The 22,432-nt window shown below is 42.2% G+C and overlaps 1 protein-coding gene across 1 annotated transcript in view; it reads left to right on the forward strand.

Annotated features, from left to right (window-relative positions):
* LOC118088449 (sterol O-acyltransferase 1) overlaps positions 1-22,432 on the forward strand; it is a 52,453-nt gene that overhangs the window by 22,597 nt on the left and 7,424 nt on the right. The window contains exons 5-13 of the mRNA XM_060276623.1: positions 2,319-2,455; positions 3,586-3,645; positions 4,918-5,025; positions 6,777-7,059; positions 7,564-7,642; positions 8,158-8,239; positions 10,301-10,346; positions 11,795-11,924; positions 15,677-15,774. Of these exons, the coding sequence (XP_060132606.1) occupies positions 2,319-2,455; positions 3,586-3,645; positions 4,918-5,025; positions 6,777-7,059; positions 7,564-7,642; positions 8,158-8,239; positions 10,301-10,346; positions 11,795-11,924; positions 15,677-15,774 (1,023 nt within the window). The remainder of the gene's footprint in view (positions 1-2,318; positions 2,456-3,585; positions 3,646-4,917; positions 5,026-6,776; positions 7,060-7,563; positions 7,643-8,157; positions 8,240-10,300; positions 10,347-11,794; positions 11,925-15,676; positions 15,775-22,432) is intronic.

The raw sequence follows: 22,432 nt of genomic DNA on the forward strand, positions 1-22,432 counted from the left end.
CCCCCGGCATCCGCCACACCGAAATCAAACCCACCCCATGATCCAGCCAGCCCCAGAGACCCAACCCCACCCCGCCATCCAAGCAAACCAACCCCGATCAAATCCAACCCCGACCCATACCTAATTGGTTGATACAGAGTGAGGGGAGACACAGGGATACCCCTATCTAAACATAACACACACAAAACGGGGACTCTTGACAGCCAGGAGAGTCTGAAGAGGGACTCTGACCCTCCATTTAACAAACTAAGCCACAGCAATGCATGGCAGGGCCAGCTGTAATGAGATAAGAATCCAATCCCTTTATTCAGACCAGGTCTCTCCATGGTTTTAAGCTTGGTAATAAGTTGCAGTTCAGCAACTTCTCTTTCCAGTCTATTTCTGAAATTCTTTTGTAATAAGACAGCTAGCTACTTTGAGCTACTTTTTTACCTTCCACCAGACATTCAATGACTTTCACCCCACCATCAACCTAAAAATGAACCAATCTATGCAAGAAATACATTTTTTGGACACTACTATAAAAATACAGGATGGCCGTATAGAACCACCTTATAATATAAACCAACTGACCGACAAACAAATCTACATGCTTCTAGCTACCATCCCAAAGATACCAAACAATCCATTGTATCTAGCCAGGCCCTACGTTACAACCGCATCTGTTCCAACTCTACAGACAAAGACTCTCATCTAAGAGATCTACAGCAAACCTTTTTAGAACTAAAATATCCACCTGATGAAGTTAAACAACAGATCAACAGAGCCAGACTGATACGCAGAGAGAACTTGCTGCAATTCAAACCCAAATAAGACAGACCCAAATAAAATTGCCACATCAAAGCAATCATAGTGCTAAACTTCTAAAAATGAAATCCTAAGTGAAATGTGTTTCCCTGTTTAATTTCTTTAGACATTCTTCCCTACATTGGGTAGAGTTGTGAGAGACCTTTTTATTGGGTTCTGCTAGCCAGGGTTCTACCTTTGAAGCAACTTCATTAAACTGTTAGCTGTTCATTAAACTGTTAGCTGTTTAAAGAATCTTTGTGTGTATGGTGGGGAGTTAGCCAGAACTGAGCATTTTGTGGGTGATCATGGTCAGGGCCGTCTCAAGCAGGTCGGGCGCTCTGGCGCTGAGGCGCGGAGATCGCTCCGGCACCCCCGCCCTTGCAGCATGCAGCACGGCTTCGACTCGCAGCGTCCCCCCCTGCCGGCCCAGCGCCCTGGCACCCCGCGCCACCGGGACTACACCTAGAGCCGGGCCTGATCATGGTGCCTTCTTACATCCTATTCTTGGACTTGTCGGCTTTCCTTAAATTTAATAGACTAAAAGAGTGTGTTTTGCATGTGGTTGGTATTTGACTAGTATAACAAAAACAAAACAAAAAGCCCCTGCAGAACAAGTCAGTTTTCTGGTCAGATTTCTGTCAGATATGTGGAGTGAGTTTATTTGTAAGCAAGATGGGAGGCAGCTAGGCAAAGGATGGAAAGAAAAGGAAGCTCCAGAACTTATAGATTGGCAAAATAAACTTCAGGAATTTGCCAAAATGGCACAGTTAACAAACAGCTTGAGAGGAAAGGTTAAAGAAGAATTTGTTTAAAAGTGGGATAGGTACAAGAAATATGTTAGAAAATACACTGAGAACAAAATTTCTATGATAGCGTTTGAGTAAAAAGGGAAGAAAATTGTTTGGATTTGCAGAAATTGGGTTACTTAAAGCAATAGGAGTGTGAAACGATATGTAAAAACAGAGACAGCATGGATTGAATATACATTCTATGACAAAAGAGCAAAAAGTATGCTGATGGAGATAACAGGAAGTCCAAAGACAAAATATTATTATTATTTATTTATTTTTCATATTTGTATATAATTTTTTTGTTTTTTGTTTTTTGCTTTTGGTTTATTTTCTTTCCTTCCTTTCCCTTTTTTGTTGGGAAAGGAAGACTCGAGATATTGTATGAAAAATGTAATAAACAAATGTATATGTATGTATATGTGAATAAGCATGAAGAGGGGAAAAATGTACAGATTTGGTGAAGGAAAATAAATATTATTAAAAAAAAGGAATGGGGAACCAGATGTTGCTAGACCAGGAAGTCCCATCAGCGCTGACCATTGGCCTCTCTGGCCATTACTTTGACTGGGGTCCAAGAATATATAGTCAGTTGTCAGGAAATGAGACACGTTCGTTGTTAGCATGGTGTTAGGAAGTCAGCCTTGCATTACATTTTAGCAGGCAAATTACAGGCAATACTTAGGAATCATACTTAAGGTGTTCTCTTTTCTCTTCCTTCCTTCCTCCAAATTTTATCAGCAAATGAAACCAGCTTTCATGCAGCGGATCGACAGCCACTTTACAGAATTCGTAAATGGCTTGATTGCGAAGTCCGTTCAGCTGGAGTCTTCGCCCCCTGCCTTCTCAGCCGAGAAAGACGGTGGCTTCAAAAGCAAGTATGTTGGCTCTTAGCTGAGTCTGAAGCAGAGTTGAAATGTTGATTCTGTTACAGCAATGGTGTGTGGGGGGGGCACATCTTTGAAGTTGTTAAAATGTTACAAATATTATGCCTGAATATATCATTTTGACTTGACAGCTCAGGGAAGATACCGAGCTTTATAGATTTGTAGAAAATCCATACTTTAACCGACTTTGCTACCTCATCTAATGCCATTTTAATCCTTAAAGAAAGGTGAATTTGGGCTCCACCTCCCTCCATGAACCAAGAAGCAAGAAGTCACGTAGGCAGCAGGAACACGGCATCCCGCCATAATCCCCCAAGTGTGAGAGCATATACAGGGCACCCCACCCAGGGAGTGACCAAGGGGGCAACAATAGACACCCACAGGGGCAGTTTAGCAAGTCAGGTGTTCTGAAAGCCCATCTCCAGACAAGTCCTAAAGGCAAGGATATGTAAAGAGTTTTAAATGGTTACTTAGAATCATAGAGTTGGAAGAAACCACAAGGGCCATCCAGTCCAACCCACTGCCAAGCAGGAAACACCATCAAAGCATTCCTGACATATGGCTGTCAAGCCTCTGCTTAAAGACCTCCAAAGAAGGAGACTCCACCACACTCCTTGGCAGCCAATTCCACTGTCGAACAGCTGTTACTGTCAGGAAGTTCTTCCTAATGTTTAGGTGGAATCTTCTTTCTTCTAGCTTGAATCCATTGCTTCGTGTCTGCTTCTCTTAAGAGGTGATGGAAAAGGTGTCTGATAAAGTGACCTAATGTTGAACTTTTGTAACCCTTGTATACCCCTCCCCATTTGTGACATGTAGTGATGTAGTGATGGTGTATTAGTGATGCTACTCGAAGTGTATTCTGGGGGAAAGAGGGAAGTTTTAAAAGAGGATGTCACCCATGCTCAGGGTTCTTATTCCTGTGGGGATCTGTTTCGCAACAATAAAGATCATGGTCTACAGACTGCTGTTTTGCTCTAAATTACTTGGCTGGAACTTCCTTCTTTTACTGACCGCATGGACCCGTGGGGGACTCGCACCCCGACAAGCTGGGCTGTTGAGTAGTGTCTCACCCCAGAATTTTTCCTTAACAATTTGTTGCTGAATATTTGTTCTTTTCACAGAGGATCAAGAGCATCTCTAGAACACGGAAAAGTTTTTGTTGCTAGAAAGTCTGCCTTGGAGTGAGTATGTTTCACTGGTGCCCTTGCTAAAATTCCCTTGATCCACTGGGTGGCTTATCTGCACATCTCGCGTCTCCCTCCCAGTAGATCCCATTCATTTTTATACTGTGTAGATTGAAAGTAGGTATTCCTAACCTTTATAAATGTTCTAGCCATTTGACTATTGCACATCCCAAAATCTAACTTGGATGTGGCTGTATTCTGTATTCACAGAGGCTGTTCTGTTCTGTAGAAACTGGTCTACAGAATAGAATGTCTATTGCCCAATGGCAATCCAGACTCCCCATGGGTGGTCTGGTTCTCCAATAATGTTTGTTCCTAACTTCATTTATATACAGCCCAGGAGAACCCATAACGTAATAGTACCTTGGCCCAGTAGGTTCAGACTTGGATATGATACAGTCCTGTGTTCTCCAGGGCTCCTTTGGAGGCAGGGTGGGATATCAATTTAATAATAAATGAATAATAAGCACTCTAAGCTTCTGAGACCCAAATATTCACATAGCATGGAGTGGGGATTACAAAAGGCTTCAGTCGGTGGAAAATGGCAGAATGTCTGTGTGAAACGATCTTCTGACCTGGTCTGGCATCCTAATTTGACCCACAAGTCCACCTTCCCCAAACAGAGTCCTTCTGTGGGCAGGTAAAGATGTAGTTCCCTGCTGAAAGCAGGTTTGCTGCACCAGAAGTCAGTGTAGGCAGTGCCTACAAAGTCTTGTGCCTTTGCTGACATGGTTTGATTTCAATCCACGCAGGCACAGGAAACTGGGTTTGCAGGCACAGTTGACCATTGCTGCTTTTAATGCCTTGTCCCAGTTTTGATTTCATATTGTACGGGCAAAGAAAAGGACTTGCTCTGATGTCATGGTTTTGGCAGATGATTCGCAGTTGAATGCTTTCCTCCCCACCTGTCAGAATGGCTCATGGGGGGAGGGGGACCTAAACTCTCAGCGTCCTGGTTGGAAACAGTTTGAGAATCTCTTTCTCCACACTACCCCCTCTAAAAAGTGGTGAAGGTCTTATATTTGTTGACAGGCGAATTTTGTAGAAAATATGTAATTTTGTAGAGAAATTACACTCCGAAAAAGAGTGATCCCATGTTACATTTGAAGGAGGAAAAGCAAATGGCCTAGGGAAGCCACAGCCATATCCTCCTGTGGAAATCTTCTGATCATATTCCTGCTGCTTTTGATTCCTAAGTTTAACCACTGGACGTCCTGCATTTTAGCCCCACCCCCTGAAATGTTCTAATGTACTTCTTATTTTCCTCAGTGAACTATTTGAAGTGGAAGACATCCGGACCATACATCACATGTTCATTGCTTTCTTCATCTTGATCATTCTCAGCACCCTCATAGTAAACTTTATTGATGAAGGAAGGTAGGGAAATATTTAAGGGATGAGCTGGCGGTTTGTTTGTTTTTGTTTTGTTTTAGTGTTGGACTTGAGACATTTCATACCTGAACCAATGAAAATGTATTGCTTTGCTTTTAGTTGAACTAGAAAACCCGTAGCAAGTATTGTATCAAAGTGCTTGTACTGGGGGAAAGACATAGACAAAGTGAGGGAACGTGTCTACAAGAATGAAAAGCTCGAAATTGTAGAAGTATAATTTGAAATGCCCCAAAATCTTTCAAGAGTAGAGTCCCAAAGCTGTCTGTGTGTTGCATGTATGCACATGTGCCTGACTTTAGAGTTCACTTTAATCCTAGATTCTGTTTTTATTGGTGCTTTTTTATTGTTCTGGAATTCTGTGTGTGCATGTTCATATTTTACTCAATTTTGGGTTTTCTTTGTTGGTTTAAATACTACCATAACAAGGCAGCAAACTACAGTAATAACATAATTCTGTGGATGAGAAGCTAAAGGGTAGAAGAGGATGTATTTGTGCTTTAATAAAACTGGCATCGCTTTATCTGAACCATCAAGAGTCTGTGCATGGAAGGAACCTGTGTCCGTGAGCACCCTAGAGAATGAGAACATGCCCCCACCCATGGTTTGCTCATGCTTGTGTTTGTGGCTCTTCTGCACTTGAAGCTGCAGTGCTATGCATGCTTTTCAGCAATCTCACTGGAACCAAGTGGGGCTTACTTCTGAGTGAGAACACTTAGGATTTGGCTTTTAGGCACGTATCCACTGCAGTGCTAAGGAATAATCCCATCAGCACAAGGATTGCCCCTTCTCCTCCCCTGCATGCCCCCTAAATCTGTTCTGGGTTTTCCCCCAACCATCTAGAGCAGATTTGGGGAGAATGTGAGGCACAGGCAGGGAGATCGGGCAGAGAGAGTCCTGTTGCACAAGCAGGAATCCTTGCGCTAATGGGCTGCTTATTTAGCCTTGCATTGAGTACAACCCCCAGTGTTTTATTTGAAGAAACCATCAGGCATTCAGATTGGTCAAAATCAAGCAGCACTTAAAATCAAAGTTCTGCATGCAATTCTTGGAAGGTGTGGAGCCCTGCCAGTACTGACTGAAAGGCTGCAGGCTATGCCACAATAAATACAAGTTTCCCCACATGCGTGTGCTTATCCAAGGGGTCCTGGATCTCTGTAGGGGTTGTATCTGTCTGTATCTGTGTGTTTGCTTTCTTATTTTACAATGTTCTGTGCAATATAAATCCATAGGGTGTACAGTATACTTAAGTTCAGTATTCATTTCATAAGATTTATACACTGCCTGATTCTAAAAGGAACCTCAAAGATAAAAGATATGAAATGAAATCATGAAAAATATCACAACCATACTCTAAAACAGTGCTCCCCAACCTTTTTATCGCCACGGACCAGTCAACGTTTGATCATTTTACTGCGGCCCGCTGAGGGGAGGACGTTGATTGTTTATATTTTATTTAGATTGTTTTGATTTAATAATTTTAATTTAATTGTAATTAAATGTTCCTTGAGCGGCCCAGTACCAAATGATCCACGGACCGGTACCGGTCCGTGGCCCGGGGGTTGAGGACCACTGCTCTAAAACATACAAAACTTAGAATACTAAAACAGATTAAAATTACAGAACCTCAACTTTCATTATAGAATTCCTTAACTGTTACTGATTTCAGCTGATGGAATATATATTTTAATCCAAGTATATGATTTTAACTTTCTGTGTTGTTTGAATCTCTTTTGAAGGTCGGTGCTGGAGTTTGATCTCCTGGTCTACACTTTTGGCAAAGGTTCTGTCGTTGCTTCCACTTGGCTTTACATGTTCCTGTTCACCCTGACTGTGCCCTATGGGCTGTTCCTGCTGTGGGCCCAGGGCTACCATGGTTCCTCCCACAAGACAATCCGCTCCACTTTCTTTGGGGGTCTCTTCATGATCTTCCAGATATTTGGGCTTGGAGTGGGACCAGCTTACATAGCCATTGTCTACAATTTACCACCAGCCTCTGCTTTCATAGTGATACTTGAGCAGGTGAGTTTCATCTGGAGAGCTAGTTTCTTGTGGATGTAGCTAAAGGTCATTTCACAAAGTTTAAATTAGCAAAATGCTGCTTCTTAACAGAATGTAAGTCCTTCGCTAACCTGTAATTTTGTGTGCACATTCCACTTTTGCTTCTGTCTGACTTGTGGTAATATTAACAGTGACAAGTTTTCTTTTTTTCCAAGAGATTGGGCCTTAGAGTGTTAGAAATGGTCAGATGCAAAAAGAAACTCACCATAATTCTTAAGGTTCTGGAAGTACGGTGATCGAGAGAGTAATGCCAGTACAACTGGAAGCATTCTTGGAGGATACTGATTATCTCGACCTCTTGCATTCTGAGTGCTGATCTGGTTTGAGACTGAATCTGCTTTGGTCTCTCCATCAAAAGAGAGGCAGAGGAGTTTTTGATGCTATTAACCATGGTATCCTTCTGGACTATCTCTCCCTTAATTGTAAGGTGTCAAATACGTTTTATCTGTTATTCCACTCCTTTAGGTGCGTCTGCTGATGAAAATCTACTCTTTTATCAGGGAGAATACTCCTCGAATACTTTCCTTTATGCCACAGAAAACAAGTGAGTGACTGTTTTCTACAATAATCGTACAGCTGTGAGAATTAAGGCTCCCTCCCCTCTTCCTGTTCTGAGGGTTGGCTTCTGTGATATGGAGACAATTCAAATATCTGTTCTAGTTTCGAAGAATGTCTGTATGGGCCTCCCCATGTTTTGCAAGATTACCAATGCTATGCAATTTGTCAGTCTCCTAATGCTTATTGGAATGGGAGTACACTTCTTGCAAAGGATATAAGAGAATTCTAGGTTTAGTGGAACAGGGGAAAGTGCTCTGACAATAGAGGGTTTATTGGGGGGGGCGTTAAACATGGGGTAAGGAATTTGTCTTGCTCAATGTAAAAAAAATGTCGGATAAGAATGGCATATAAGCCATCTCAAAATGTATTACTGTATTGCTAAACTCAAGCATTAATAAACAGTTTGAGACCCGTAGAAAAAAGGATGGAACCCTATGGGGTTTATTTTTTTAGTGTGGCATTATCTGGTACTAAACGACTCTCTCTGTTCTGCTTTTTCAGACACCATCCAGGTTCCTAAAGTTTCCCAGTACCTGTATTTCCTCTTTGCTCCCACCCTTATTTACAGAGACGAATATCCCCGGTAATGTCAATGTAGTTGCTCCGTTGTGACTTGGCAATTCTTATAGCCATTGTGATTGCAAGGTTGGACTGGATGCATGCTTCATGACAGAGGGCATAATACACGGGTTGGGAACCTCAGGCCCAGGGGGCAGGTGCGATCCTCTGCAGTGGCATAGCATGGTGGGGCCACAGGCACGGTTGCCCTGGGTGCAAAATTGTTATGGATGCAAAAGTTCAACACCCGGGGCAGCCTCTTCTGTCACTGGGATCCATTGAAAACAGCTTCTCCATTCAAACCAGGAGTGACCTCTCCAGACCACGGAACGACTCTTCTATGTCTCCTGGGTGATGCAAACAGTATTAGGCAGTTGAATGTGCATGCATACACTTGTCTGTTTCCCTCCCTCCACCAAACCTCTCCTCGTGGCCCTGGGCAACCCACACTACTCCACTGGCCTCTGAGCCTCTTTATCTATTGCTCCACTCACTTTTGCCTCTGGCCTCATCCACTGCTGGGTCTCTAACTTAACCCATGGTCATGAATTTCAGTGGGTCGTCTCTGTGTAAAGGTTAGGTTTGTTTAGTTGTGACGTGGGGTTTGTGATTTCAGCTCTCTTGACATAATATGCTGGAGACAGTTCTCTAGTAACACTTCTTTATTAAAGTAAACAAGACTGACTCTGAGGGAAGGAAGGCTACATTTATAGGGACAGGGAACTAGCTAGAAAGGGATACATTTTGGAGGGAACAATATCAGGCAATCACAGTGCTGCCTTTTGGAGGAAACCAATAAGACAGAGGATCCAAATACAGCAGCTTAAATGAACCAATAGTAGCTGTACCCTCTGGAACCAAAAGGCACTTTATCCTAATGCAAATACAGACAATAATAATACAGATATAAAGTCCTTTGACTCAATACACAACAGTTTCTCTGAATTCTCCCGGAGCAGGCCTAGTAGGATCCAAAATGCATTGGCTCAATGCATATCTCTTTTGAGCACACCAGAGTTTTTTGCTTCTGGTTCCAATAACAGGTGCTCTTCATGCGTTTTGATGGGGTTTTTTATATATATATAGGGTTCTAGAGCAGTGTTTCTCAACCTTTTTTGGGCCAAGGCACACTTGTTCCATGAACAAAATCACGAGGCAAGTTTCAGGTTGAGCTCATCCAGCCAGCTTCTTTAAGTTTGTCTAAAACCACCCTCCCGTGGTGGTGGCTGTTGAGAGCTGTGCTCGCCCTGCGTCGTGACCCGGCCGGCTTCCTTTCCGGCGGGTCAGTGTTGACTATTGGCGGCCGCCAGGCACGTGACAATGCAAATCGCCCTTCTCGTCGTCGCACGTCGCGGCACACCAGCCAGCGTCTCGCGGCACACTACCGTGTTTCTCATAAGACATGTCTTATATTTATTTTTTCCTCAAAAAAACACACTATGGCTTATTTTCAAGGGATGTCTTATTTTTTTCCTCCTCCTCCTGCCGCGGCCGGCATTGCTGCTGCGCCTATCACTATGTCTTATTTTCGGGGTATGGCTTATATTCCTTGAATGCTTAAAAATCCTGCTATGGCTTATTTTATGGGTATGTCTTAAAATATGAGAAACAGGGTAGTGTGCCGCGGAACAGCGGTTGAGAAACGCTGTTCTAGAGTTCCTTTGTAGAAGTTATAGAGGGTTATCTTTCTATTTTTCATTTTCTCCAATTTATATATCCTATTGCCTTCAACTACTCCTTTCCTTCTTTATGCAAAATAACAAACTGATTTAAAAAAAAATAGTGCAGCTGCACATTTAGTAAAACATGCAGTTTGACCAAAGTTATATCTAGCAAACAGACTTTCTTACGATAAGTATTTGCTGTTCTGGAAGAGAAATTGGTTTGTGTTTACTGCAGACTACATCAGCTCTGCTTTTATTTTTTTATTGCACCTTATTAGTTGCCTTTATCATGGAAAGTAACTCAAAGTGACTTGCTGTCTAGCAGTTGTTTGTAAAATTATCACAAATTAGGTTTCAGCTGATGCCAAGCAAGCTCTTGTCTTGACTTAGGTGTAATGACTGTGACTTCCTTTACTTTTCAGAACTCCTACAATAAGATGGAGCTATGTAGCTACCATGTTTGCACAGGTTAGATATTTCTCTTCCTTTTGGGATTCCTGTGTTTCTGAAGCCTTGACAACTGCTAAGAGTTCCTGGTTCATAAAAATATATACTAGCCTACTGGACTGCACAAGCCTGCATTAGTTATTTTTATTTTGGCATGAGAAAACAGAGACAAAGCTTTCTGAAGCTTCCATGCCTGGTCACATGGATACAATAGTACTAAATGACAAGCCTTCCTAAACTGACTTTTAACCAATGTCTGTGTGCTAATCCTCTGATCATCAATAAACGTTTTCCAAAGTTTAGGAAATTGTGAACAGTGCAGCATCTGTATATTGTATTTTAATTTTGCTGAGTGGAGCAGATCAGCTGATTTCAAGGATGGTTGAAGGCTAGCTGTGCAGTGTCACAGATCCTAAAAGTTCAAAGGACAATCTGGAATAAAAAGATATAAATTATTTATTTATTTATTTATTTATTTATACATACCCCGGCCATCTGGCTGGATTTCCTCAGACGGCTTCCAACAGAATATTAAAATACAATAATCTATTAAACATTAAAAACTTCCCTAAACATTCTGTTAATCAGCTCTCTACTTGTGGGACCTGCTCCTTGCAGGACAATGAAACCACTACCACGGCTGCTGCTGCTGCTGTCGGTAAAGCAGGTGTTCCAACTGGGCCCCTCCACATATCAGGGCCGGCTCGTCGTAGACCCCCGGTGGCGCAGGGCACCATGGCGCTGGCCCGCCAGGAGGGCGCCGCGAGCTGCGCCCACCCACCCGCTGGCCGGCCAGTCCGCCGGTCCGCTGCGCGCGGCGCCCACCTGCCCACCGCGCTGGGAAACGGGGCGGGAGGGCGCCGGAGAGATCGCGCTGTGCCTGCCCGCCCGCCGCGCAGCAGCGCCGCGCCCACCTGCCCACCGCGCCGGGAAACGGGGCGGAAGGGCGCCAGAGAGATCCGGCGTACCATGGCGACAGGGGCGCTTAAGACGGCGCTGCCACATATACACAGGCTTCCAATGTGTGCTGACTCTGTTGCTTGTAAGTGCACCTACCCTCCCAACTGCTGGCATGGTGAGTCTGAACATGGTGGAGCCCACATGGAATGCCGTTTATCTTAAAGAAGCACGGTCTATCGTAGTGGCACTGAATCCTTTGGTTAGCTGTTGCCTACGGCTGCATACACACCAGACATTTAAACCACATGGCTTCCTGCCCCCCTTCAATAATATTGGGAACTGCAGTTTATTAAGGGTGTTGGGAATTAGAACTCGGGGGGGGGGGGGAGTCCACGTCCCAGGATTCTTTGGGGAATGCCATGTGCTTTAGAATCATAGAATCATAGAGTTGGAAGAGACTCTATACTGTATTATGTTTACTCAGCTTAGATCTGTGCAGCTTTCTCTCTTATGGCTTCCTCCTGTGCTACTTTTATAATCAAGGGCTTTTTTTTTTTACTCCTGTCTAGGTCCTTGGGTCACTCTTCTATACTTCTTATTTATGTGACAAACACCTTTTACCTGCATTTCGGAACTATAGTCGAGAGCACTTTAATGTACGAGAGCTTGTCCTTTGCATCTTCAACACCATACTTCCAAGTGAGTGCTTCTGCTTGTCATACTGGGCCCCTTTTGATTCTGGAATTTATCTAAGCAACAAATAAAAAACAACTGGCAACAACTGGTAAAGTATGGCCTGTGGGATGATCTTAACTGTGGATCTCCAGGGTTTCCAGACAAGGAAGATTTCCTGGCTCTACCTTTTGCATGCACTCACTACCAGTGAGCTACTGCTCTTCTCTCTGAACAGCTTTTGCAGTATGTAATAATATCAGTACAAGTAGACTGGAGCAGGTGCAATCCTGCTTCATCCATCTCTGCTTTTTGGTCTTGTGTTGGAGATGCAAGCAGTCGTTAGTTTCTGGACTCAGTTCAAAGTGCTGGTTTTGACTTACAAATCCTCATGCGGCTCAGGACCCCAACACCACAAGGGCTTCCTCTCTCCTTGTCACTGCGTAAATATCTTAGGGAGGAGTGGAGGGTGGAACATGCAAACAGACCCTTTCAGTGGTGGCTCCCTGCTTGTATAATGCGGTCCACAGGGAAGCGTGTCTGGCTCCATCATTAAAAAAATTCCTTCAGTAGCACCTTAAAGACCAACTAAGTTTATATTTTGGTATGAGCTTTCGTGTGCATGCACACTTCTTCAGATACCTGAAGTTGGTCTTTAAGGTGCTACTGAAGGAATTTTTTTATTTTGCTTCGACTCAGACCGACACGGCTACCTACCTGTAACTGGCTCCATCATTGTCTGTTTTAGGTGCCAGTCAAAAAACAGACAATGGTTCCTAATGGGAGGGTAATCAGTTACAGTCATACCTCGGTTTAAGTATGCCTCGGTTTGAGTATTTTCAGTTTAAGTACTCCGCGGACCTGTCTGGAACGGATTAATCCACTTTCCATTACTTTCAGTGGGAAAGTTCGCTTCAGGTTACGTATGCTTCAGGTTAAGTACGGATTTCTGGAACCAATTACACTCATACCCTGGGTTAAGTACGCTTCAGATTGAGTACTCCGCGGCCCGTCTCGAACAGATTGATCCACTTTCCATTACTTTCATTGGGAAAGTTTGCTTCAGGTTAAGTACGCTTCAGTTTAAGTACTCCATGGACCTGTCTGGAACGGATTAATCCACTTCCCATTACTTTCATTGGGAAAGTTCACTTCAGGTTAAGTGTGCTTCAGGTTAAGTACAGACTTCTGGAACCAATTATGTTTGTAAACCGAAGTACCACTGTATTTACATGGTCATTGTCAAAGGAGGGGGCCAAATCACTCCCCAGGTTCGTCCAAGGTAGGGCATTAAATATGAAACGCAACCAAGGATTCCAGCAAGACAATACCCTTTTATTAACTATACTGCAGTCAAGGAAAATCCCATAAAATGGTGGGATCACAGGTTTCAAGACACTTTTATATTCTTTCACATACAGCTTACATCATGCTAAATATACGAGTTATATGTTGTCCATTATGCATTAGCCATGACATGACATCCTCATGCTCTGGTCAAGACCCCCTTACAGGTCATCACTAATACAACAAACTAGCCTCAGATCAGAACAGCCAAGTCAAACAATAAACAGTCAAACAAGTCAAAACAAGTCAAACAATAAACAAACAAACACAATAGTTAATCTTTAACTAAAACAGCAGATTCTTTCTCCTTGTTCTAGTCTATATAGTCTGATATTGGTAAAGGACTTTATGCACCTTCTATTCTTATATGTACAGTGGTACCTCTGGTTGTGGATGGGATCCATTTTGGAGGTCCGGACGGATCCCAAGGTTTTCGCAACCCGGAGGACCTTTTCTGTGCATGTACGCATACGCATCCCGAAGTTTACATAACCAGAGGGTTACGTAAACGGAGGTACGACTGTATAAAGGTTCAAGCTAACTAATACTTTAGCAAATATGACTAAAGAAACAAAAATACATATTTTTTACATTGAATTATCTAAAACATTATCAATCTTTTACACTTTTATTAAATTTCTGAACATTTTACACAAACCATTCCAATACATTTTTTAAAAGAGATTTCTTTTCTGTTCTTGACTTCTCAATCCGTTTTCTGTGATGTTTTCCTTATGCTGCAGCCTATTGTCACTCATTTATCACAATACAATTGTCTCTAATTTTTTCTGTTGCTCTTAGCTGAAAACCTAGTTGTGGATTCTTCATCCTGTAATGTTTCTTTAAAAAATCCAAAAAGGTCTTCTATTCAAAAAAGTACTCAGCATTAGATTCTCTTATTATAGCTGTTAGCTTTGCTAATTCAACATAGGTCCATTACATTATTATCCATTCCTCTTAATAAGGACTTTTTCATCTTTCCATTTCTGTGTATAAAGAATTCTAGCTGCTGTACTTACATACATAAACAATTTAACCATCCTTTTTTGAATTTCTAACCATATAATCTCTAGCAAAAAGGCTCCAGTGTTTGTTTTTGGTAAACTCCCTTTCCCCCCTATTTTTATATCTCCCCCCCCCATTTTTATATATCTAAAGGTTCAAGCTAACTAATACTTTACCCAATATGACTAAAGCAACGGAAATACATATTTTTTACATTGAATTATCTAAAACAGGGGTCCCCAGGCTTACCCGCCTTCGGGCCGGTGCCCGCCGCGCCGATCGTGCGGCGGGCCGGAGGGCGGGAGAGTGCGCGCGCAGTGGGCCGGAGGGTGGGGGAGTGCGCGCCAGTGCGCATGTGCACACCCATTTACTGGCGCGGTGGCGCGCTTCCAGGCCGGAAAAATTGTCGAAAATTGTTTGTGCGCGTGCGTATGGCCTCCCCCAACCCGGAAGTGCACCTCCCCCAACCCGGAAGTGCACCGGAAATGACCTCTTCTGGGTCGGGAGAGGCCCATACGCATGCGCAGAAACTATTTTCGGCTATTTTTTCCGATCTGGAAGTGCGCCGCCGTGCAGCGCGCCGAAAGAGCGGGCGGCGGCAGCGGGCGGCGGGGGGCGCCGCGGGCCGGATTGGGAGGCCAATTGGGCCGCATCCGGCCCTGGGGCCGTAGTCTGGGACCCCTGATCTAAAACATTAAAAACATTAACAATCTTTTAAATAATATTTTGTTAAATTTCTGAACATTTTACACATAACATTCCAATACATTTTTTAAAAGAGATTCATTTTCTGTTCTTGACTTCTCAACCCATTTTCTGTGATGTTTTCCTCCCCACCCCTTTGCTGCAGCCTATTGTCACTCATCTGGTAAACTCCCTTTTTTATTTTTTTAAATTCCTCATTGAGTCCCCCCTCCCCTCCAGAGAGATGGGAGAGCCTGCTTGCTCAGTTCGTGGCCTGAAAACACAAGTGCAACATTATACGTCTTCTATTTACAGCATATTTATAAAGGTTCAAGCTAATTAATACTTGAGCAAATATGACAAAGCAACTAATGTACATATTTATACATTTACACATTAACAATATTTAATGATCTTTATTGCTAGGTCCATTTCTTATCCTTGCTAGCTTATTTGCTGCCATTTGCCCCTCACAGAGCTTTTGCAGTACAGTATCCGTGGCATCAGATCAACAACCCTTTGCCCAACACTGCATTAGCAAATGGTCAAGAGCAAACATCCTCAGATATTGTCCTAAGCAAGGTCAATCAGTACTTTCATTACTTCTATTTCAAGGGTTTGCTATTCTAGAGCGTTTATGGAAACTTGGGGAGCAATACAGAGGGGGGAGGGCAAGCCATTTCCCCCTCCACATGAATGAAATAAATTAGCCTGAAATACATGTTTTCTTCTTTGCTCCCCAGGTACATTGATGACAATATTCTTATATTTTTTGCTCTTTCACTGCTGGCTGAATGCTTTTGCTGAGATGCTGCGCTTTGCTGACAGAATGTTCTACAAGGTAATTGATGTGCAAGACTCATGGTCTCTCTCTCTCTCTCTCTCTCTCTCTCTCTCTCTCTCTCTCTCTCCCCACACACACACACATTCCTTTCCCTCTGTTGAAAAAGGGAGCCTGTGCCTTTTATTCTGTTGACATTCCTGATTCACAAGCATTTATTGCTATGTGTTGTGTTACTGGGCTTTTCGGATAGTATTTTAACCTTGCTGTGACTTTTAAACAAATGTACGTAAAAAGTTTTGAGTATGGCGTCATGGAAAAAAAGTATGTCCGTTTTATAAATTACAGTATTTCGCAGAACTCGCCTGCAGCCTTCTTTTGGTGTTGGCATATAGTGGCGCCTTTAAACGTCCACAATAAAGTGTTGCTGTATTCCTTTTGGCACCTGCTAAAAACATTTTGCCTATCCAGACAATGTAGAAATTGAAGTGTGTCTTAATATGTTTTTAGCTTATCTGCTGATTTTTTCTGATGTTTTAAACTTTTATTGGCAATTTTGATGCCTTATGTGAAATAAGCAAAAATCTGCTCTTATTCCATTATTGGGTTCTCCATCGGTCGGAGAATGTAACAGAGGCCAACCAGAGAATTTTGAGAAGCAAAGCCTTTATTTTTGCTGTTGCAACAGGGTCCTTCCCCTCACACAAGAGATCAAGGAAGGAACCCAGAACAAAAGAGAACCTCCACTTTTATCAGTTTTCCCATCACCAAGAAACACCCCCTAAATACATCATTCCCTGGTGGCGCTGTGGTTAAACCACTGAGCCTAGGGCTTGCTGACCAGAAGGTTGGCGGTTCGAATCCCTGTGACGGGGTGAGCTCCCATTGCTTGCTCCCAGCTGCTGCCAACCTAGCAGTTCGAAAGCACGTCAAAATGCAAGTAGATAAATAGGAACCACTACAGCGGGAAGGTAAATGGTGTTTCCATGTGCTGCTCTGGTTTGCCAGAAGCGGCTTTGTCATGCTGGCCACATGACCTGGAAGCTATACGCTGGCTCCCTCGACCAATAATACGAGATGAGCGCGCAACCCCAGAGTCGGTCACGACTGGACCTACTGGTCAGGGGTCCCTTTACCTTTACCTTACATCACAGCTACGTAATCAATACCTCACAAAAAGGGAGGGTTCAAGGTAGAAATCTGAGCACCTTTGACACCTCTCCTAGTCCTCTCACCCCTCCCAGGTGTGAATTCCTAAACACAAAGAGAAATTAACAGTTTCCTAAAAGTTGTTCACTATCTTTTGTTCGGAGGAGTCTTCCATTGTGAAAGAGATGGCTAGCAGTCTGGCATCATTGATGGGGAAATGTCCAGTTGGCAGAGCCTCTGGCTTACAGGATTATGGCTCCCAAGTTGGTAGTCATGTGGAAATGTGTGTGTGATTCTGGTCAGAGAGAGTCAAAATGGTGTCAGTCAGGCCTGTCTTCCTGTGCTGCTTTAGAAATGTGCCTGTACATTCATGTACATGTTTATGAACAATTATATATATTTATATATATATAAAACCTTAAAATTTACAACAATATCCTCCCTTTGAGGCTTAATTTTTGGTACAAAAATTATTGCCTCACATTCATTATTAACCCTGTTTTATTGGAAATGGACGTCTTTGTGTAAATCTCAAAGCCTTGCATGTCAGGTCCCTTTAGGCTATTTGGAAGTGTAGGAATGCACATACCTGGACATAGGATATGACATAAAATAACACATGTTGCATTTTGTTACTAAAATTACTTATAGCATTCTAGCATGTTGAAAGAAACATTTTCTCAATAGTGGTCTATGCTTTACATTTATCAGGAAGGTTCAGCAATGATTGAAAAATGCATTCTGCTTTGTTTCTGCCTTTTTGTGTGTTCTCAGGTGCCAAAGTTAGTTTTCTGGTCCCACACCTCCAACATACGCACAGCAACAACTCCTGGCGAAATCCCCTTAGGGCTTTTCTTTTGACCATGTTGCCTTGTCCCTGACATAAGGTTTGGACACGCCGTGAGAGAAATGTCTTTGCCTTTGCCTTCAATGGGATTGCATTATTATTTATTGGCGTTGGTCTTGCACTCTAGGAAAGTTGCTCAGTTGTTCTGAGGGGACCAGAGAAAGTTCATTGCACCTGGGATACATGGCCAATCCAAACTGAGGCCAATTAAAATTTAGATAGCGCCATGGTTTTCAACTTTTCAAACCAATCCGTAAAAACCATTCTAAGAAGGGCACTTGTCCAAATAGGTCAATTTTAACTCGATAAGGAATCATTCCTGTTAAATCAAAGCATGCATACCATAATGTATCAAATGTTTTCATGGATCCTGAAGTGAAGCTTCTCCTTGGTAAAATGGATTTAAAACAATCTAAAAATGTGTAAGAAGGCTGGCATACTACAAAGTGCTAGGTGAGATAAGGGAATGTAGTCATAAATTGATCTTAATCTAAATATTGGACTACGCAATAACCTGATCTATTAGAAAACATGAGAATCCTCCATTGGGTGTGTAAGGAATAAGATACTATACAATAACATACTTATACATTAAACATAAAAAAACAATTACACACAAAATTCCCCCCTTTGTGGAAGTGACATTTACATGTACACAAAAATAGTTCAATGTTTCTGCATAAGATCACACAACACAAAACATTTATATATCAGTTGCATATCTTGAAGTCAAACCTTGTTGCTTTTCCTTATTCTTCCAATCCTAAATCAAAGTCTTGAGATTAGAGAGATAGCATGTCCTTGCAATTCAACTTTCCCCCCTTTGTCAGCCCTCCACCCCCTACATAATAACACATAATACACAAAACCTACAAATTATTAATTCCACCCCAGTTGGATGTCTCTGAGGAAATCGTGTGATTTTGAGAAAATGTCCTTACAATTCAACTCCCCGCCCTGTCAGTCCATATCCTTTTGGAATGAGATTGTTGTGGCCACTTTGAAAACTCTGGTGTCTGTAGTTGCAGGTAATAAATAGTTTTGTGGTCATGAGGATTTGGGTTCAATGTTTTTCATCATTGGGTCTATAGTAAAATCTGTAGAAGGAGTATCCTGTAAGGGGCAGGGTTTGGGGGTACTTAAGGACACAGTTAGAAGGAGGAAGGGGCAAAGGCCAAAGAGAAGAGAAAAAGAAAAATATTTCCTGGAGTCTTCTTGGGAAGCTGCAATCAATAAAATCTTAGAATCATAGAATCATAGAGTTGGAAGAGACCACAAGGGCCATCCAGTCCAAACCCCTGCAAAGCAGGAAACACCATCAAAGCATTCTTGACATATGCCTGTCAAGCCTCTGCTTAAAGACCTCCAAAGAAGGAGACTCCACCACACTCCTTGGTAGCAAATTTCATTGCCGAACAGCTCTTATTGTCCGGAAGTTCTTCCTAATGTTTAGGTGGAATCTTCTTTCTTGAAGTTTGAATCCATTGCTCCGTGTCTGCTTCTCTGGAGCAGCAGAAAACAATCTTTCTCCCTCCTCTATATGACATCCTTTCATATATTTGAACATGGCTATCATATCACCCCTTAACCTTCTCTTCTCCATGCTAAACATACCCAGCTCCCTAAGCCGTTCCTCATAAGGCATCGTTTCCAGGCCTTTGACCATTTTGGTTGCCCTCTTCTGGACACATTCCAGCTTGTCAGTATCCTTCTTGAACTGTGGTGCCCAGAACTGGACACAGTACTCCAGGTGAGGTCTGACCAGAGCAGAATACAGTGGTACTATTACTTCCCTTGATCTAGATGCTATACTCCTATTGCTGCAGCCCAGAATTGCATTGGCTTTTTTAGCTGCTGCATCACACTGCTGACTCATGTAAAGATGGTGGTCTACCAAGACTCCTAGATCCTTTTCACATGTACTGCTCTCAAGCCAGGTGTCACCCACCCTGTTTTTGTGCCTTTCATTTTTTTTGCCCAAGTGTAGTACCTTACATTTCTCCTTGTTAAAATTCATCTTGTTTGCTTTGGCCCAGTTGTCTAATCTGTTAAGGTCATTTTGAAGTGTGATTCTGTCCTCTGGGGTATTAGCCACCCCTCCCAATTTGGTGTCGCCTGCAAACTTGCTCAGGATGCCCTCAAGCCCATCATCCAAGTCATTGATAAAGATGTTGAATAAGACTGGGCCCAAGACAGAACCCTGTGGCACCCCACTAGTCACTACTCTCCAGGATGAGGAGGAGCCATTGATGAGCACCCTTTGGGTTCAGTCAGTAAGCCAGTTACAAATCCACTGAATGGTAGCATTGTCTAGCCCACATTTTACCAGCTTCTTTACAAGAATATCATGGGGCACCTTGTCAAAGGCCTTGCTGAAATCAAGATAGGCTACATCCACAGCGTTCCCTTCATCTACCAGGCTTGTAATTCTGTCAAAAAATGAGATCAGATTAGTCTGACATGACTTATTTTTCAGAAACCCATTCTGACTTTTAGTGATTACAGAGTTTCTTCCTAGGTGCTCACAGACTGATTGCTTAATGATCTGCTCTAGAATCTTTCCTGGTATTGATGTCAGGCTTACTGGGCGGTAATTGTTTGGGTCCTCTCTTTCCCCCTTTTTGAAAATAGGGACAACATTTGCCCTCCTCCAGTCTGCTGGAACTTCGCCTGTTCTCCAGGAATTTTCAAAGATTATTGCCAGTGGTTCTGAAATCACCTCTGCCAGTTCTTTTAATACTCTTGGATGTAGTTCATCTGGCCCTGGAGACTTGAATACATCTAAACTAGCCAAGTATTCTTGTACTACCTCCTTACTTGTTCTGGGCTGTGTTTCCCCTGCTGAATCATCTGCTCCATATTCTTCAGGTCGGGCATTGTTTTTCTTTTTTGGAGAAGACTGAGGCAAAGAAGGCATTGAGGAGTTCTGCCCTTTCTCTATCCCCTGTTTGCATTTCACCATCTTCTCCTCTAAGTGACCCCACTGTTTCCTTGTTCTTCCTTAATTTTAAGTATTTTATTCATCACATTTCTATATAATTACTACTGTCATTATCTGCAAAGTTTGTTTGGGTTTTTCTTTTCTTTCAAAAGGGTAACAATTTAAAAGGGAACAAACCAAAAACAAAAAAATTAGATCCACCTTTAAGCAATGTTCTATCTGATAAGAGAGAACTTTATGGAGAGGGGGAAAAACACTTACAGGTGGTACCTGAACAAATAAACATTAGCAATAAGTTTTGGAGATGCAATAAATGAAGGTCCTTATTCCACATGAGATGGACTGATGGACATGCCCCAAAATATAACAAAACAAAACACTGACCTATGAGGAACCAACAAAATAAATAAATGCTAAAACACACAATTTCTAATAATAAGCATCTCAAATGAAAATAAAGAGATTAGGAATCTAAAGTTGCGCAAGTATCTCAAAGTAGCCACAATGACAATTAATAAGAAATACTCAGGCAAGACTACCTGACTAAAAATACATAATGGAAAAAATACATAATGGAAAAACTGATTAAATAAATGAATGCAGATTATTTGTAACCTAAAGAGAAGCGTCAAAGCCAAAGAAAAATAATAATAGAGGGATTCGATATAGCAGGGATTCAAACTTGTTTTGCAGACTGTAAGGAAAGAAAGACTAAAAGGAATCACTGTTTGTATCTCCTCACTTCTCTCTCCCTCTTTTTTTTTCTGTGGGAGAAAAGAAAGGATAAACACTTGTTAATGGGGTTTAGTCTTCTTAAAGGTCCTCTGAAAATCTGTCAGGAATGTTCTTCCTGGGAAAGCTGCAACAGAGGTAATGCTTGGGGTGAAATGCAAATGGGAGATAAGGGAAAGTACATCCTGGGAAAGAACAATAGAGCCTTAGTTTGCATAGCCTGTCAACTGGGTGGATCTGACCATCAGGGTAGTATGAAGAGAAGACAGCCATTTTCTATGATTTCCAAGTGTGGAGGGGGCTTGTTTAGGAAGTGTTGCCCCCCCCCCCATTGGGAGATAGATTTTGCATTAAGCTTCTGAAAGAATTTCTCCGCACCCTGAATCTCAGTATCCTGCTGGAAGGGGGAAATTATTTCATGTGAAAATCTTGTCAGGAAATGTTGTTCCTAAAATGTATAGGTATACAGTGGGAGAGCTGTGAAAAGAGTTTTGCATGTTGAATTGGAATTGGCAGCTTCTAAACAGTTGATGGTTCTCAATGGTTCTTTAGTTATTTATTTATTTATTTATTTTTACATATGGAAATTTGAAGTTTCATGTGCAAAGCATAACCTTGAACCTCTTAATTAATTTATAAACTACTCAAGAGACAGACTTATAGTAGGAGTACTCTGCTATTTATACCTGTGGAAAGAATCTGGCATGTTAGATTTTGGAACTTGGTTGTTTTCCCTCTGTGGTTCAAAGCTTTAGATTAAGAAATTTGAATAATATTTCATGAGCAGATTATAACATTTTCACCCCTTAGTTAAAACCTCCATTTTCTCCTCTATTTTCCTCTTCAAGCTGACATAGCCTCTGTGCATGTACAGAGTTTGTGATTCAGAAATCCATTGTACCACTTGAAAGTGTTGCAGCTGTTGGCTAAATTACCATTTGAATAGAGGAAGGGAAGGGTGAATACGGTAGGTTAGATTTTAAACAGAAACCCAGCAATTTACACTTCCAAACCAGCAACAAAAAGTGGTCAAATTAAATTCTTTTTTT

Source organism: Zootoca vivipara, chromosome 7, assembly GCF_963506605.1.
Source record: "Zootoca vivipara chromosome 7, rZooViv1.1, whole genome shotgun sequence".
Classification (NCBI taxonomy): Eukaryota; Metazoa; Chordata; class Lepidosauria; order Squamata; family Lacertidae; genus Zootoca; species Zootoca vivipara.